Source organism: Talpa occidentalis, unplaced genomic scaffold (assembly GCF_014898055.3).
Source record: "Talpa occidentalis isolate TD23 unplaced genomic scaffold, MPIMG_talOcc4v2.1 talOcc4.9, whole genome shotgun sequence".
Lineage (NCBI taxonomy): Eukaryota > Metazoa > Chordata > Mammalia > Eulipotyphla > Talpidae > Talpa > Talpa occidentalis.
Genome location: NW_023605305.1, coordinates 34,418,857 through 34,434,476, shown reverse-complemented (window position 1 = coordinate 34,434,476; position 15,620 = coordinate 34,418,857). Strand labels below are relative to the sequence as shown.

Sequence of the window (15,620 nt, the reverse complement as noted above, 5' to 3'; positions counted from 1 at the left end):
CAAGTCTAGGACTACAGGCCTTACTTCATTCATTCAACAAGCACTTCCTAAGCACTAGCTGAGTGCCAAGCATGGTGCCGTGCTCTGGGGCTATAGCGGAGAACAAAATGGCCCCAGCCCTCGCCACAGGGAGCTCACAGTCCAGGCCAGCAGAGCAGGTTATGCGGGGCTTTGTGGCTGCAGCAGGGACTTTGGAAGATCAACGGGAAGCTAGTAGCAAGGTTTTAGTGGGCAGAGCTGGCTACCCACACCTTCCACACTGGTCACGCTCATCCTGTGTGAGAGGCCTTTCCCCAACCAGCCCAGTGGGGTGGAAGGGGAGATGGCCTTCGGTTGCCCCTCTTCAGCAAGACACTGTTAAGGCCAGGCCTGGCGATCCCCCAGGACTAGGGCTTTCGCTGATAGGGAGAGACTAGTGGGTGGATGATCTTTCTTTAATTACAGCTGTGAGCCCTGCGCACCGGGCGGCTGGGAGGACAGCTGTCTGTCACTCGACTGAGGCAGCATGAGTTCTTAGGGGAGCACTGCGGAGTAAAAGGCTTAATGATCCCATAATCGGCGTCAGGAAGATGAATCACACCTCATGCTGCCACCCGCCCCTTCCCCTGCATCTAGCAGCCAACATCACTCAGTTAGAACCTCCTCTTTAGAGTGTGAGCAAGGTATGTTCAAGATCATGAAAATGGGTGAGGTTTTCCAGTTACAGTTTCTAGAATTTTGGAGTTGGAAAGAAACTTGTCGCAACTTCTTGCAGCTTGTCCACCTAGCGCAGGCCCCTGCTCACCTGTGAGTGTTCTGTTGCATGCCTCCGGCAGACGGCCAGCTCACTACCTCTCGAAGGAATCAATCTATTTTCACCAGGCCTCAGTTTTCTGAGTTTGTCCTTCTATTGAGCTGAAATCTTCTTTTCTCTTGTACCTATATTCTGACTCAAAACAGACTAACAAGCATGGTGACCTTGAACAAGTCCCTTTCCTCTGACCCCATTCTCTCTGTTGCGGCATCACAATGTTTGAGTTGTTCGGAGGATGGCTGGCTACTCTGCCGGCAGCAGGCTGAGTTCTGACCTGGCCTCCGGCTGCTGGCCCCCAGGCTGGAGCCTGCACAGGGTGGGGGTGGTGTTAGCAGCTGGAAGCAGAGCGGGACTTCTCCCCATCCCTAATCAGGCCCCAAGGGAGCACCCTGTGTGGATGATGGTGGCTGGGTGCCAAATGAAGTGAAATATCTCCTTTTCTCAGGCTGTTAACTTTTTTTCTTGTTTAAGGAAGGGGAGGATAATGACATTTAGCACTTTACAACTCAGCAGTAAAATGAGCAGATGGAAACAGATCCCCAGCATTGCGGGCATGCTTCCAGCATGAAGCCTCCCAGCTCCCCAGGCCCAAGTCACTGGCAAGGCTTGCAGCTGGGGTTAGAGACACAGCCAGCCTCTCCTGCTCCCCCAGCCCCTCCCCCACAGGCAGCGCCTCCTGGCTGGACTTTGTTCTCACCTGCCCCCACTTTCACTTCTTGCCTTGTTGCCCTCTTCCACCAACCTGGAGCACCTTCCCACCTCCCAGTCTGGTTGGGATGTGACTTCTAGTTTTGAGCTGAGAAGAAGAGCTAGGGGATACTCTTGGTCAGCAGTGGTGAGCAAAAACTCCTGGGGAGCTGCAGAGACACTCTAGCCGGCCTCTAGATGGCCACAGAAGAACAGTTTGAGCAGGGAAGGTACAAAGAAAATGATGGTCATCATCATCACTTTCACAGCTTTTTCCTGAGGACTTGCCACCCGCAGTCACTTCACGCTGCACACACCTTACCCCAGTTAACCTTTTAATATTCACAAGCCCGCAAGTTTTCTCACAAATCCCATCAGTGATCTCTCCATTTTACAGGTGAAAAAACTGAGACTCAGAGACCTCAGGTAACTTTCCTGAGGTCCTGCCACACTGTCTGGAGTGGCAGACGGGCTAAGGAGTACTGATGAATGGTTTTCTAACAGTTTAGAGTTTACATTATTTTCTCTTCTATCACATTTTTTTTTTTTTGAAGATTTATTTATGCATACAAGAACTGGGGTACAGGCCAGAGGCGTGGGAGGTGGGATGATCCACCAGAGACAGAGTAGGGAGCAGAACAGGCAGATCCACCGAAACACACTGCCGAGGGAAGCAGCAGGCGAGTCCGGAGAGGTCTGCCGTGCCATGTGGGTATCTCCCTGCCTGGGGATCGAACTCCTACCGCAGTGGCTGCAGATTGCTTCATAGGTTGCGTCTTAACCCCTTGCGCCACCAGGGAGGCCCCTCTTCTATCACATATATTGTTGCTCTTTTAACTCCAAAAATCTGAAGGTATCTTTCATGTTTATTTTTCTCTATCAGTCAATAGCTCTGTTGGGGGGACTTTTTCTATTTTGGCATGTAAATTGTTTCATTATCCTGCAGCTCCTCCATGAGTTTTGTCATCCACAAAGTAAAAGAAACAAACAAAAGAACCCCCACTGTGGTGGAGCTCTATTGTCTCATTTGCCTAGAACCCCTCCCTGCTGGGAATAGCATGCTTCCTCTTCCTGGGCTACTGGCTGTTTCTCTCCCACCCTGAGTGGCGGGGCCGCTGCCAATCACAATCCCCCCCACCCCACTTGACGGCTGACATGTGACACAGGTTGGGCCAATCACAGCCCTTCCCAGAGAGTTTTCCTACTGTTTGTAAGGAACCCATAATGCCGCCTGTCTGTTGGAACAGCTATTATACTAGGATTGGACTTACACCCCTAAACAGTTTTATAAACAAGACAGCATGTATTTATCCTGCAAGGACAGCTCAAGGATCCCATCAGCACTGCCTCTCACCTACCAGGTACCTGCAGGAGTGGTGCTATTGCCAGCACCTGCCACTCACCATCTGACTCTCCAGCTCCCAAGTACCAGGTAATTGATGCCCCTGGGAGCAGCCTCCAATCAATGGGGGATGGAAATTGGGTAAATACCACAGTCTGATAGACAGGTGAGATGATGGGGAGTAGGATAGTTCTGAAGTACACAGTTGGGGATAGGTCATTCTCCCACCGAAGAAACCGATTTGCTGTTTTACCCTGTATCCATGTCCTGCCCTTCCTGTCTCACTTCCTCACCTCCCTCCCCCACCAGTGCTTCCTGGGATCACCTCGCAAATAATCCGCTTACTCTGGAATCCTTGACTCCCAGTCTGCTTCTGGGGAAACCCAGCTTTCGATACCCTGTAGTCCTCTCTTAGCCCAAGATGCCACTTTCTTTGTACCTCTACTATCTTGTGTTTGTGAAGTATAAACTTCATACAGGGGTATAGGGGCAAGAATGACACAGTGCAGGTTTTCTGATCCAGCAGACCTGGTAAAGGAGGAGTGAGTCTTGGAGCCCTCAGTGGCTTTTGCAGGCTTTTATTGGGATTTCCTGGGTACACAGCAGGCAGGGGTGCTGGGGGCCAGGAGGCCTGCAGGTAGGCCTCCCGGCTGGCAGGCCTCCCGGCCCCCAGCAAGTCTTCATTCTTTCTGGGCTCTCTGGCGTTCTCTCACGTTCTCTCTGCTTCTCCTTCTGTCTCTTGGCTTCTGCTGGCGTCCCCATGACGCCGCCCTTAAAAGCCCAGTCTCAGCCCAGGTGAATCCCATCTACCTAGGCCCACACCCTACTCCAGGTGCCCGCCATCAGGCATGCATTCAGGACCGGAGGGTTCCGTCATCTATCCTGATGGTGGGAGGGCAGAAAAGCCTGATACTTTTTACCTTACCCTACAAGGGGATTCCCCGTGGCGCAGTGGGTTGAGGGATGCACTGTGAAGCTGTCCACAGCCTCCGCAGCTCGTGTTCGATTCCTGGCCAGCCAGGACGACGCCCACATGGCACGGCAGACCTCTCCGCTCCTACCCACTGTCCCCCTCAGCAGTGTCCTTGGTCCTTCTGCCTGCTCTGCTCCCCGCTCTCTCTGGTGAATTCTCTCGCCCTCCCGTGCTTCTGACCTGTACCCCAGTTCTTGTATAAATAAATAAATCTTTAAAAAAAATAAACTTCATACAGGAAGGAATGTATATTTATTGTCTAAGTACCAGGCATCTTTCAAATACTTTACGTACATCATCACATTTAAATACTTAAAAAGTCATCATCTCATTACACACTTAATGTTACAAAAGAATGCTCTGGATATATTTCTATTACTAATATTTATACAGAACTTTTATTTGGCAAGATTCTTTTGTAATAGTGTTTGCTTGCTCTTCATAGCATTTCATTTAGATTCCTAAAGAGGGTGCCATTGAGCTGGGTCCTGAAGAACAGGCCTTCAGACCGAAGGGGTCGGGCCAAACAGAGGGGTCTGTTTGGGTGACTGTTCCCTCAACCTTGGTTACTGATTAAGAAGTGATTGACACAAGTAAGTCACCACTACAAAGACAATCAAACTGCATTCAACAGACCTGAGGGGGGACACTTTCTCCCCTGTTAGGAGACCATGGACAAGCTAACCAACCTTTCCAAACCTTGGTTGCCTCATCTGCAAAGTGGACATGACAGTGATATTTATACTCATGGGGTTATTGTAAGGATTGAATTAGATATGGTGTTAAGTGTTTGCTGTGGTCCCTGGCACACAGCAAGTCTCCATAAATGTGAACAATGATGATGATGGCCATTGGTAGCCACACACTTCAATCCTGAGGAATTAAATTGCGAGCCTCTCCCCCCAACCCCCGACACACACACACATACTGCCCCCTTCTAGTCTCTATCATCCTAGATTTAGGCACTGAGTGAACAGACAAGCCATGTGGAAGGGGACTGGCGTCCGCACACCAAAGCAGTGGGGAGTCCTTCAGCACCAGAGACTGCAGTAGTGGTGTTCTCTCCTTGTGGCGGTCCAGGGGAACTGTGAGGTTCCCAGAGTCTAGGAGTTGAGGGACGGGCTGGACACTTTTAATTACACCTGTCCTTGACCTTCACATGTGGTGGCATTGTGATCTCTGTCTTATGGAGGAAGAAAGGAGAAAATAATTGACCCAAGGTCTTGAGCTGGGAAGTGACACAGCAGGATTCCAAGTCAGGGCCACCCTCCCACCTCCGGTTCAGTCTCTCTGGGTCAGCTAGGGCTAAAGAGACGCAAGTGGGCTCAGGAGAACACCAGGCGGCTGTCCCCTCCTCTCCCATGCACTGTCCCAGCTTAGGCCGTTATAAGAGTTTCCCTTCTGGCCTCCCTTCCCATCCCCTTCCTCCAATCTGGGTTCATACCTCGGGCAGAGACAGAGTTGACCATGAACTTCTCTAGCGTCAAACCCTTCCACTAACTAATGACAGGCCTGCCCTCACCCTGGCCAGTGTCTACCTAGGAGCCCTCAGCAAAGGAGGTGGCCACCTTTCAGGAATGATAATATTTGTTTTCAAATTATAACAAATATATTCAAAGTGTCTAGGGGATTTTTGCCAGAGGAGGAGTTGCTTTGGGCTAATCCTCAAATCAGGGGTGTGTGTATGTGTGTGTGTGTGTGTGTGTGGTGGGAAGGAGACTATCATTCTTCACAGAAAAACTTTCACTGGCCTCAAAGATGAAGAGAACCTGGCAATCTGGAACATGGTCCAGCATGCCCTGCACGCTGGCGCCCATTGCCTCTCCCAGTGGGTTTCCGAGACACGTGCTTGTGTGCTCAGTGGTCCTACCAGAACCATCCTTAAGTCCTCTTCCTTATGGCCAGCTGCGACTTATTGCCCCTAGGACTAGACTGTCTTTCTTTATGCTTTTTTTCAGTCAAAGCTCCTTTAAGTTACAATCTCATGCCCCCTCTTCCAAGAAGCCTTCCCTGATACACCCTCCTCCCCCCATGCAATGCTGCTGTATTGTTGCCCTCCCCTCTTCACACCTTGTTACCACAGGGTGCCATGGCTACCACTTTGAGAGAACCTCTCCAGGAGTTATGAGCAACCTGAGGTCAGGGAATTTGCCACTAACTTTGTCTTCACTTGTTCATTCCACACACACTTGAGCCCTCTCTGTGCCAGGCCGCAAGCTCTCAATGCAGGGGACCAGGCCCCCTGCTCCAAGCTGAGGATTCCCTCAAAAGAGAAAAACCCACACCTGCCCCCATGTGGCTCCCAGTCTGGCCAGCGGCCTGTGGAAACCGTAAATGCATGGTGTGTACTCAATGCTGTGAGGCCCCAAGGTACGTGTGAGTGTTCTTGTGTCTTGGTTTGGTTTCGATGACAATGTATACATGAATGAATGAATGAATGACTTTTTCCGTGGTTTTTTTTTTTTTCTGTATATTAGGGAATTTGTGGGGTGTTAGCCATGAATGAATTCTGTAAATCAAGGTGCCCAATGAATGATTGATGAACTGATTCACTGACAGGTCACACAGGAAGTTGCTAGCAGCCGCAGGCCTCAATTCTGGGTCTCCCATCCTAGACTTTCTCACTGGGGACCACATCCACTCTGACTATGGCTGGCTTGAGCAGGAGTTACAGAGCCTCCCTCACACTCGCAGTAAAATGCAGCAGTTTTCTGCCTGCCTCCCAAGGGGGTTGTGAGCATTAATTAGTTACCATTGGTAAAGTGCTCTGAAGATGTGGGGGTGTACAAACACGGCAAGTCATTAGGCCTCTCCACACCACTATGCTCTACAGCCTGGGAACTGCTAATTGAGAAATAATTAACACCTCAGGGTGCAGAGGACGGATGCCTGGCTTTTCCAGGATTGGAAGGGATGTAATAATGTGCCTGGGGAGCAGGGGAAAATATAAGGCTACTTTGGATCTGAAAATATATCAAAGATTATTCACCTCCTGCCTCCAAAGAGGAGGTGTGGGGCATATTGCCTCAGGAAAATCTTTGGAACTGCATTCCTTGGGGAAAGTTCCAACCACAGTGCGGGACTGCAGAGCTGGGCTCTTAGAGCAAAGCACTGAGCATCAAGCCAGCTCTGCATGGCCTCCTGCCTGATGAACAGATGCTTTTTTTCAGCCAAAGCTCCTTTAAGTTTCAATCTCATCTCCCCTCTTCTGAGAAGCCCTCCTTGATACAACCCCCTACGCCCATGCAGTGCTCTGCCTTGGTATCTTGCCCTCCCCTCTTCACACCTTATTTTCTCAACTGTAAGCCTGGGATGACAACAAGTGTCTACCATCTCCCTGACTCCCCCATGAGGGTGTCTATGGCGCTTCATTTAGACCAGCAGCTCCAGTCTTGGTTGCATATTAGGGTATCTGGGGGAACATAGAATACTAATGCCCAGGCCCACACCAATCACCAGCATCTTGGGGTTGGTGGGAAGAGGGATGTGGTGATACCAGAGCAGTCAAGGCTGAGAATCACTGTTTTGGCCAGTGTGTCAAGTACTGTTTGGCTCATATCAGGAGCAGTGGCTAATAAAGACATAAACCCTACCACATCCCATACTCCCCCATGGTAATGCCTTTCCTGCCTCCACTGTGCGCATTGCCTTTCACAGGCTGTGGCAGTGTCTCCCAACCTTTCTCAGGTCACAGACTCAGTTGGGAGTGCACCTCCTCAGAGAAGCCCTCCTTTCCTGTGCTCACAGGAGCCTTCTATCAGTTCCCATTACACCACTGATCACAAGGTGTTGCTTCTGGCAACCCTGTAAGGCTGAGAGCTGTTGGGAGCCAGCATCAGAATCACCAGTGTCTTGCATTGGGGGCTGGCACATTTAGGCACTCAGTAAGCTATAGTTCCTACTAGTCAGGGAGCATTGTATGCTATGTAGCTCTTGCCTCAGGACATTTGCACATATTGTTCCCTGTGTCTGCCACATTCTACCCCAAATATCTGCAAGGCTTGCTCATCTTCAGATCTTTACTAAACTATCACTTTCTCTATGAGGCTTTTCCCAATCATCCTATTTTAAATTGAATTCAACCTCCAACCCACTCCCCTTCCCTAATTTTTCTCCACAGCACTTAACACCACCTTATTCACAGATCCTAGCTTTATATTTAAAAATTGGTAATTTGTTCACAATAGATATTTTCGTTAATTTAAAATGTAAGGACACTGTTTGCCTTGACTACAGAATTCTTTGAGTCCCCTCCCCCCTTACATTTCACTGCCTGGGTTTAGTGGTTGTCTCTTCTGACTGCAACGTAAGCTACATGGAATGGAATGCAGAGAAGTTGGTTTGTCTATTTGGCTCACTATTTCCAGTTTCTACAACATTGACTAGTACATGGATGCTGCTCAAAAAATATTTTGTGAATGAAAGTTTGGTTTAGCGTCTGTAAGACTGTCTTGGGCTTTGTAATAAAGGTACCTTTTCCAGTTGTTTAAGTTTTTTAAATTTAAACTTGAAAGCCTGTAAAATCCTAAGGGTAGACTCGAAACTGCCTGGCCCACTGTTGCCATGGTTACATTGGTTCCTCGATCCCGCTCTACTCTGAAAGGGGGCGTGCCCTAGCAGTGGGCGGGAACACCTAACCACTCCAGGAGGACCGCTTTGACCATAGAGATACACCCTCCTAAATCCTAGAGGGCACTTCCGGAACGGTGATTTACTCATCGCCACCTGGCCAATCCGTGACCGTGGGGAGAGCCGGCCGTTCTCTGTTTGGCTAAACTTCCGGAAAACCTTTCCCGGGCGCCTAGAAGGGGGTGGGGCCAGAGCTTGAGCGCGACTTTGTGATTGGCTAGAAGGTTGGAGGCGGGGCGTGGGGGCGGGCAGCGCGACTTTGTGATTGGCTAGAAGGATGGAGGCGGGGCGTGGGGGCGGGCACGCCCCGACGCTGGCTCAGCGGCCCAGGGTGCGGGTCGCGCGTGGCGTTGCTGGCTGGGCCGCACTTGGTGAGCGTGGGTGGCTGCGCGGGCTCAGGCCGGGCGGGGGCGGCTGGGTGGAAACCGTGTTGGGCTCTGGGCGAGGGGACCCGGGATTCTGCGTCGGGTCCTTGGCTAGGGCGGGCGCATGATCACGTGTACTCCTAATTCTGGTCTCCTAATAGCTGCTTCCCCAGATCTCGGAAGAGGCAGAAGTCCCCCCTTTCTCTGCCTGCGGTGGCTGAACGTCACGGTGTTCTCGGGGGGCAGTCAGGGGTCACCTGGTGATGGCTGGGCCAACCTTTCCACTTTACGTGGGGAACACTAAGGCCCAGAGAGTGGAGTTATTTGTCCAGTGTCCCCTGGCCAGTGGAGGCCGAGCCGGTGCTTAGAACTAGGTCCGAGGTTCCCCTGCAGTTTTTTGCAGCACGGTCCGTGCCGGGAACTTCGTGGGGACCTCGCCTTCGGGTCTGTCCCTTTGCTTTTCTGTTGTGTCGCTTGCCACAAGTGACTTCACATCACTAAGCCTACCTCTTCCTTGGGTTGGGCATAATGATAGGGACGAACACTTTGTGGCTTTTAGGGCAAGAGCTGGCATTGTTGTGTTTTGTGCAGTTTTCCTGATTGGATGGCAGGGAAATTGGGAGTCATAAAAACTTGAAAAAAAGGTCTGCGGGAAGGTCGGAGTAGGTGATTTGTAAAACCTTGCTGAGTAGGTGAATGGCTCCGAGCCTCTTTGCTAGAGTTTGAGGTGCAGGGTACAGTTACTGCTTCTGAGGTTTGTCTGTGGATAACTTCGAACATTGTTCATTACTTAGTAATTACTATGTGTAATCAGGGGTGCACTCAGGATAGGCATCAATTTGCTAGGGTTGCGGGAGCAGACAGCTCACGGCTTTTGTTTAAATTATCCAGATAATTATCTCCTTACCACACTTTACTCTTCATTTACCAATGTATTTGATCAGCAACAAAATGTCTTAAATATTAGACATTGTTCTGGGCCCTGGAATATAAAAATTATAGACAACCTTCTGGATTCAAAGTTTAATGGAGGAGAAGAATTTGAAATCTTGTTAACTCCTAATGCCTGGCACATAGCTGTTTCTCAAAAACATTTTTGAATTATTATATTGTTATTCCAGTATAGTATTCTGTAAAGAGGTCTGTGCTGTATTCTATAAAGAGGTGAATGTTTGGAGGGATTGGAGAAGGCTTCTTGCAACAAGTGAGTCCCAGTGATAAATTAGTTGCTGGTGGGGGAGGGGGGCCGTGCTGGTTATTCCAGTAATGATGAGCATTGTGGGGCATGTTAGGGGACTGATAGGATAAGAAGCAAAAAGAAATGTGTTGGGATCATAATATGAAGAGGTTTTACTGCCATTCCAAGAAAATTATGGGGAGCCGTTAATGAGTTATAAGCAGGGGAGTGATGGGATAGCTATCTCTTTAGCTAATTATATGAAGACCAGACAGACGGGCCAAGAGTCATTCCATTCATTGATAAAATGTTTATTGAGTGTCTGCTGTGTCCAGGTATCAGGCTGGATGCTGTGGATACAACTTGGAGTAAAATAGGCGTGGCATTTGCAGTCTAAATCAGGCAGGGGACTAGGTAGTGGTTTTCATAGTTTTGTCCTGGGCTTAGCAGCCTCAGCAACACCTGGGAACTTGTTAGAGATACAAGTTCCCTACCCATGCCCCAGGCCTACTGAATCAAGTTCTGGAGGGTGAGGCTCCATAATCAAAGCGTTTTAACAAGCCTTTCAGGTGACTCTGATGCTAGCTTAAGTGAGAGAATCACTGGGCTCCTGTACTGTAGCAGGCAGTTATTGAGGGTCAAATCAAGGTTGAGGCAGGAGGGGGCTGGGCTTGAGAGAAATCCTGAAGACTCGTTTGCTTTAGGTGTCAAGGCTGAGGATTTTCTGAGTCAGGCCTGGTCTGAGGTGGCACCTTGAGTAGGAATGGAGCCAGGTGTTAACTATGTGGGCCTCGCCGCCAGGGCCTGAGCATTTCCACACAGTGGCACTAGGGCTCTGGCCGTCCCTTCCAGCCCTTTTCAAATTGCAGGCCACATAGGAAATGGTGCTATTTGTACAGGCATGGCAGAAATGGATGAAGCTGTTTTGGGTTGGAGGGGACCCAGTGGAAGACTTGAGGTGGCTAAAAACTGGAGGGAACTACCTGGGGGAGTCCAACTTCTCAGAGTGGCCAGGACTCAGCCTCTTAGATGAGTTTATATCCTTTAACTCAGGAATTCTACTCCAGAAAATCTCACCCAAATATAAAACAAACAGAAGTCTTCTATTCGTTGTAGATTATGTGTAAAAGAGAAAACGGACAGCCCTCTGATAGAAGAGACATTTTTTTGATACCATCAATCAGCGGACTGTTGTCCTGCTGTTAGGAAATGTGTGACTGTTTTGTAAAGCCAATCCGGAGTCGGGTGTGCCTGGCACCCTGAGCTGCAGGATAGATTCTAGCCACCCAAAATACTGAACTGAAATAAGCAAGTTGAAAAATGAATGAACACAAGTTGTTTACCATTAGAAGTGTCTGGGGTCTTTATTTAAAAGTGGATGAGGTTTCTGTGACAGGAAACATGCCATAGGAATTGAACCTATCTACATTGAGGACTTATTACATTTTTACAAATGGGGAAATACTACTTTTAAAGGGCAGTAGGAGGTAAGAGAAGTAGAACTTTGATCTGCTGGGATGTAAGAAATGAAAGGATTTGCACCTGCAAAACCAGTGGCTGCCTTAGAAGGCTGTTGGAAACCAGGTGGAGCTGGCAACCTCATGGTGTGAAAACACAGTTACACTTCTACACAACTCATTTTTCTCCAGGCCCAAGCGCTTCCCTGTGCCAGGGTGACATGGAAGGACTGCTGACGAGATGCAGAGCACTGGCCACTCACAGCCACCATCTTTCTGGGTACATCCCCCACAGATTTTACTGTTCCCCAGGGAGAGGGAAGCGCATGGTGCTCTCCCGTGTATTCCAGCCCCAGAACCTTCGGGAAGACCAGTTGCTCTCCCTGGAGGGCAGATCTGGTGAACTGACCTGTAAGAGTCAGCAGCTGATGCTACGGGTGGGCTTGATCCACCCAGCCAGCCCCGGCTGTTACCACCTCCTGCCTTATACCGTCCGAGCCATGGAGAAGCTCGTGCGGGTGATAGACCAGGAGATGCAGGCCATTGGGGGTCAGAAGGTCAACATGCCCAGCCTCAGCCCGGCAGAGCTCTGGCGAGCCACCAACCGGTGGGATTTGATGGGCAAGGAGCTGCTAAGACTTAGAGACAGACACGGCAGGGAATACTGCTTAGGACCAACGCATGAGGAAGCCATTACAGCCCTGGTCGCCTCCCACAAGAAATTGTCCTACAAGCAGCTTCCATTCCTGCTGTACCAGGTAACAAGGAAGTTTCGGGATGAGCCCAGGCCCCGCTTTGGTCTTCTCCGCGGCCGAGAGTTTTACATGAAGGACATGTACACTTTCGACTCCTCCCCAGAGGCCGCCCAGCAGACTTATGGCCTGGTGTGTGATGCCTATGGCCGCCTGTTTGACAGGTTGGGGCTGCAATGCATCAAGGTCCAGGCGGATGTGGGCAGTATTGGGGGCACAATGTCTCATGAGTTCCAGCTCCCAGTGGATGTCGGCGAGGACCGATTTGCAGTCTGCCCCAGCTGTCACTTCTCGGCCAACATGGAGACACTAGACTTGTCACAAATGAACTGCCCTACTTGCCAGGGACCACTGACTGAAACCAAAGGCATTGAGGTTGGCCACACATTTTACCTGGGCACCAGGTACTCTTCCATTTTCAATGCTCAGTTCACTGACGTCCATGGCAAACAATCCCTGGCTGAAATGGGGTGCTATGGCTTGGGTGTGACTCGGATCTTGGCTGCTGCCATTGAAGTTTTCTCTACAGAAGACTGCATTCGCTGGCCCGGCCTTCTGGCCCCTTACCACGTCTGCCTCATCCCCCCTAAGAAGGGCAGTAAGGAGGCGGCGGCTGCAGAGCTCACAGGGCACCTGTATGACCACATCACAGAGGTGGTGCCGCAGCTACGTGGGGAGGTCCTGCTGGATGACAGGACCCATCTGACCATTGGAAACAGACTGAAAGATGCCAACAAGCTTGGCTACCCTTATGTGGTAATTGCTGGCAAGAGGGCCTTGGAGAACCCTGCACATTTTGAGGTTTGGTGCCAGAACACCGGTGAGGTGGTCTTCCTCACCAAAGAGGGAATCTTGGAATTGTTGAGCCAAGTGCAAGTTGTCTAAACACCCCCACCCCCCACCCTCCGGGCCCAGGCCCACTCCCTTGCAGCTGTGGTGTTCATTTGAACAGCGCCCTTCCCCACACTCCTTTCTAGGGCTGGTCTCTCCAGAAATAGGGAAGCTTGTGGAACGTGAGATGTGTTAGGAAGCCAGTATTCATCTAGTCATTTATTCAAACTGCAGCTGACCCTTGAACAACTGTGGTGTAGGGAAAACAACCCCCCATGCACAGTCCCCAGAAACTTAACTATTGTTGTCCTTTGGTGTCTGTGGGGGATTGGTTTGGTTTCACAACCCATATCCATAGTTTGAATCCATGAATGTGGAGCCCAGCTGTATTTGTTGAAAAAAAATATGTCAGTGGACCCAGGCAGTTCAAACCCATGTTCAAGAGTCAGCTGTGGCTGTATTTAAAGTCATTACCTTGATCCCTTTGTCTGGACTGACTGAGCTGCATCCTGCCAGTCCTGTTATATTCTATTGTGGAAGCTTGTTGGGAGGCAGGGAGCTCAGAGTTCTCTCGGCCTTCAGGTGAGTCATTTCCCATCTCAAGTTGTTTCTCTTGAGCATGGGAGTGACTGGTGGCCAAGGCCCTCCCTGCTCTAGGGCCTCTGGCTGCAGTCGTCTAAAGAACAAGCCCATCAGCCCCCCTGCACTTGGAGACATCCCCTCCCCAGACCTCGGTTTCCCCATCTGTGACATGTGAAAATAAACATCTGTGAGTACTTAAGTGGTCACTGGTCAGTTCCACAAGAGATTCATGACAGGCAGATCTGCTTAGGACCTGCGTCCTCTGTCATCTAAGATACACAGCTGGCCCTGTTGGGCAGCTTAGCACTGAGATCATGTTATAGTGATTGAATAAAGTCAAACTGTTGGAATGAGCCTTGCATGTGAACTTGAAACAGTGGTGACACCTGCCGCTCAACAGCACAGTTTCTGCCTGTCTTGAAACTATTATGTCTATACTACACTCAAAAAAAGAAAATTGGGTGGCGTTTTCCCCCACAAGTATCAGGCAGCGGGCTTCCAATACCTTGTCCTAGGTACACAGCTGGATCCTGGAGCTATGACGGGGTGAATACTAATGTCTCTGTCTGGATTCTGGAAAACTGGGAGCAGACTTGAATTCCCACAGCAGTGCTGCCTGCTTTCACCATGCCAAGTCACCACACTGGGGACATAGGTTGCCATGATATGTCTAAATCTAACAAGAATTAATCAAGGCCACGCTCAAAAATATCCCCTCCTGACAACATGCCTGGCAGCGCCTGGAAGTGGTTTTCCTCTTGCTCCCCCAGCAATGGCATTAATCTCGCCACACCCAGCTACCTGTGAGGTCTGCTCCCTGAGCTGATTGTTCAGGCTCTGCAGTTGTCTTGGACAGTTGTTCCACCTCAGCCTGTTACTGCTAAAGTACACACCCTCAGGTTTCCTAGTAATGTACATGCCCAGCCCTGAAGACTCTCAGACCTGCCACTGGAGCCCAGCCTTCAGGCCAAATGTGGATTCCAAGAGCAAACCTAGAAAGCCTAACCTGTTGGGTGCACATTGGAATCACTTGGGTCCCACCCTGAGGTTCTGGGGTGTGGCCTGGGCATCAGGAATCTCCTGGCTCCCCGCATGATTCTAATGTGCAGAGCCCATTGAGAGCTCCGGGTGTAAGGTACCTGCTTTCTGAGCTTATTTGTATTTGGGCATTCCTTTGAGTAATTTCAGTTGTGTATTACCAGGGTGATGTGAGCTTTCTGCCCCTACTCTCTGGTCAGTTGCTAGGGCCTGCCACATGCCACTGTGCTGTGAGGCACTGTCATATACAGTCTGAATACGTTTATATTCAGACTCAGGGCCAGTGCTGTTACTCTCATTTTAGATTTAGAAACCTGTGACTGTTTAAGCAGCATTTACTCAAGGATGCACACCTACTAAATATCAGCTAGAATATGAGTGACTGAAACCTATTCCCTTCCCATAACATCTGCTGAGACCAACGTGACTTCAGTAAATCTTAACTATTTGGGTCTATCTAATCAAGTTAGCCTAAAAGTAAATGAAAAAGCTAAAATCCATGCAAATGGGTACTTTGTTTTTTTTGGTTTCATGGTGTTTTTTTTAAGATTTATTTATTTATGTAGGCCAGCGGTGGGGGTGGGTAAAGCAGATTCACCAGAGAATGGGGAGCAGTGGACAAGGCAGGAGAAGTCTGCTGCGCCATGTGGGTCACCTCCCTGGCCGGGGATCAAACTCCTGCTGCAGTGGCTGCAGACAACTTCATAGTGCTGAGATTTAACCCCTTGCGCCACCAGGGAGGCTCCACAAATGGGAACTTTGAATATCTTTTTTTTTTTTTTTTTTTTAATTTGTACTCCATAAGTGTATTTATGGAAGGCTAACCTTCCATAATGTAAGCACTTAGAATCTTGTCATTTCTGACCAATTAATTTTAAACTTTATAAATGTGCAAGTCCAGATTTTCTGAGGAGGATCTAAAACCATGGAACTTTAGATCAGGAGGGAGCTTGAGCCCATCCCATACGGGACCTGGACCTGGAGTGGGAAGGAA

At 49.6% G+C, this 15,620-nt stretch overlaps 1 protein-coding gene across 1 annotated transcript; it reads left to right on the top strand.

Annotated features, from left to right (window-relative positions):
- Positions 1-8,747: 8,747 nt before the first annotated feature.
- PARS2 (prolyl-tRNA synthetase 2, mitochondrial) lies at positions 8,748-15,416 on the top strand. The gene is made up of 2 exons (XM_037499912.2): positions 8,748-8,795; positions 11,616-15,416. Exon 2 carries the CDS (start codon positions 11,645-11,647, stop codon positions 13,058-13,060), a length of 1,416 nt encoding a protein of 471 aa, XP_037355809.1. The 5' UTR covers positions 8,748-8,795; positions 11,616-11,644; the 3' UTR covers positions 13,061-15,416.
- Positions 15,417-15,620: the final 204 nt, after the last annotated feature.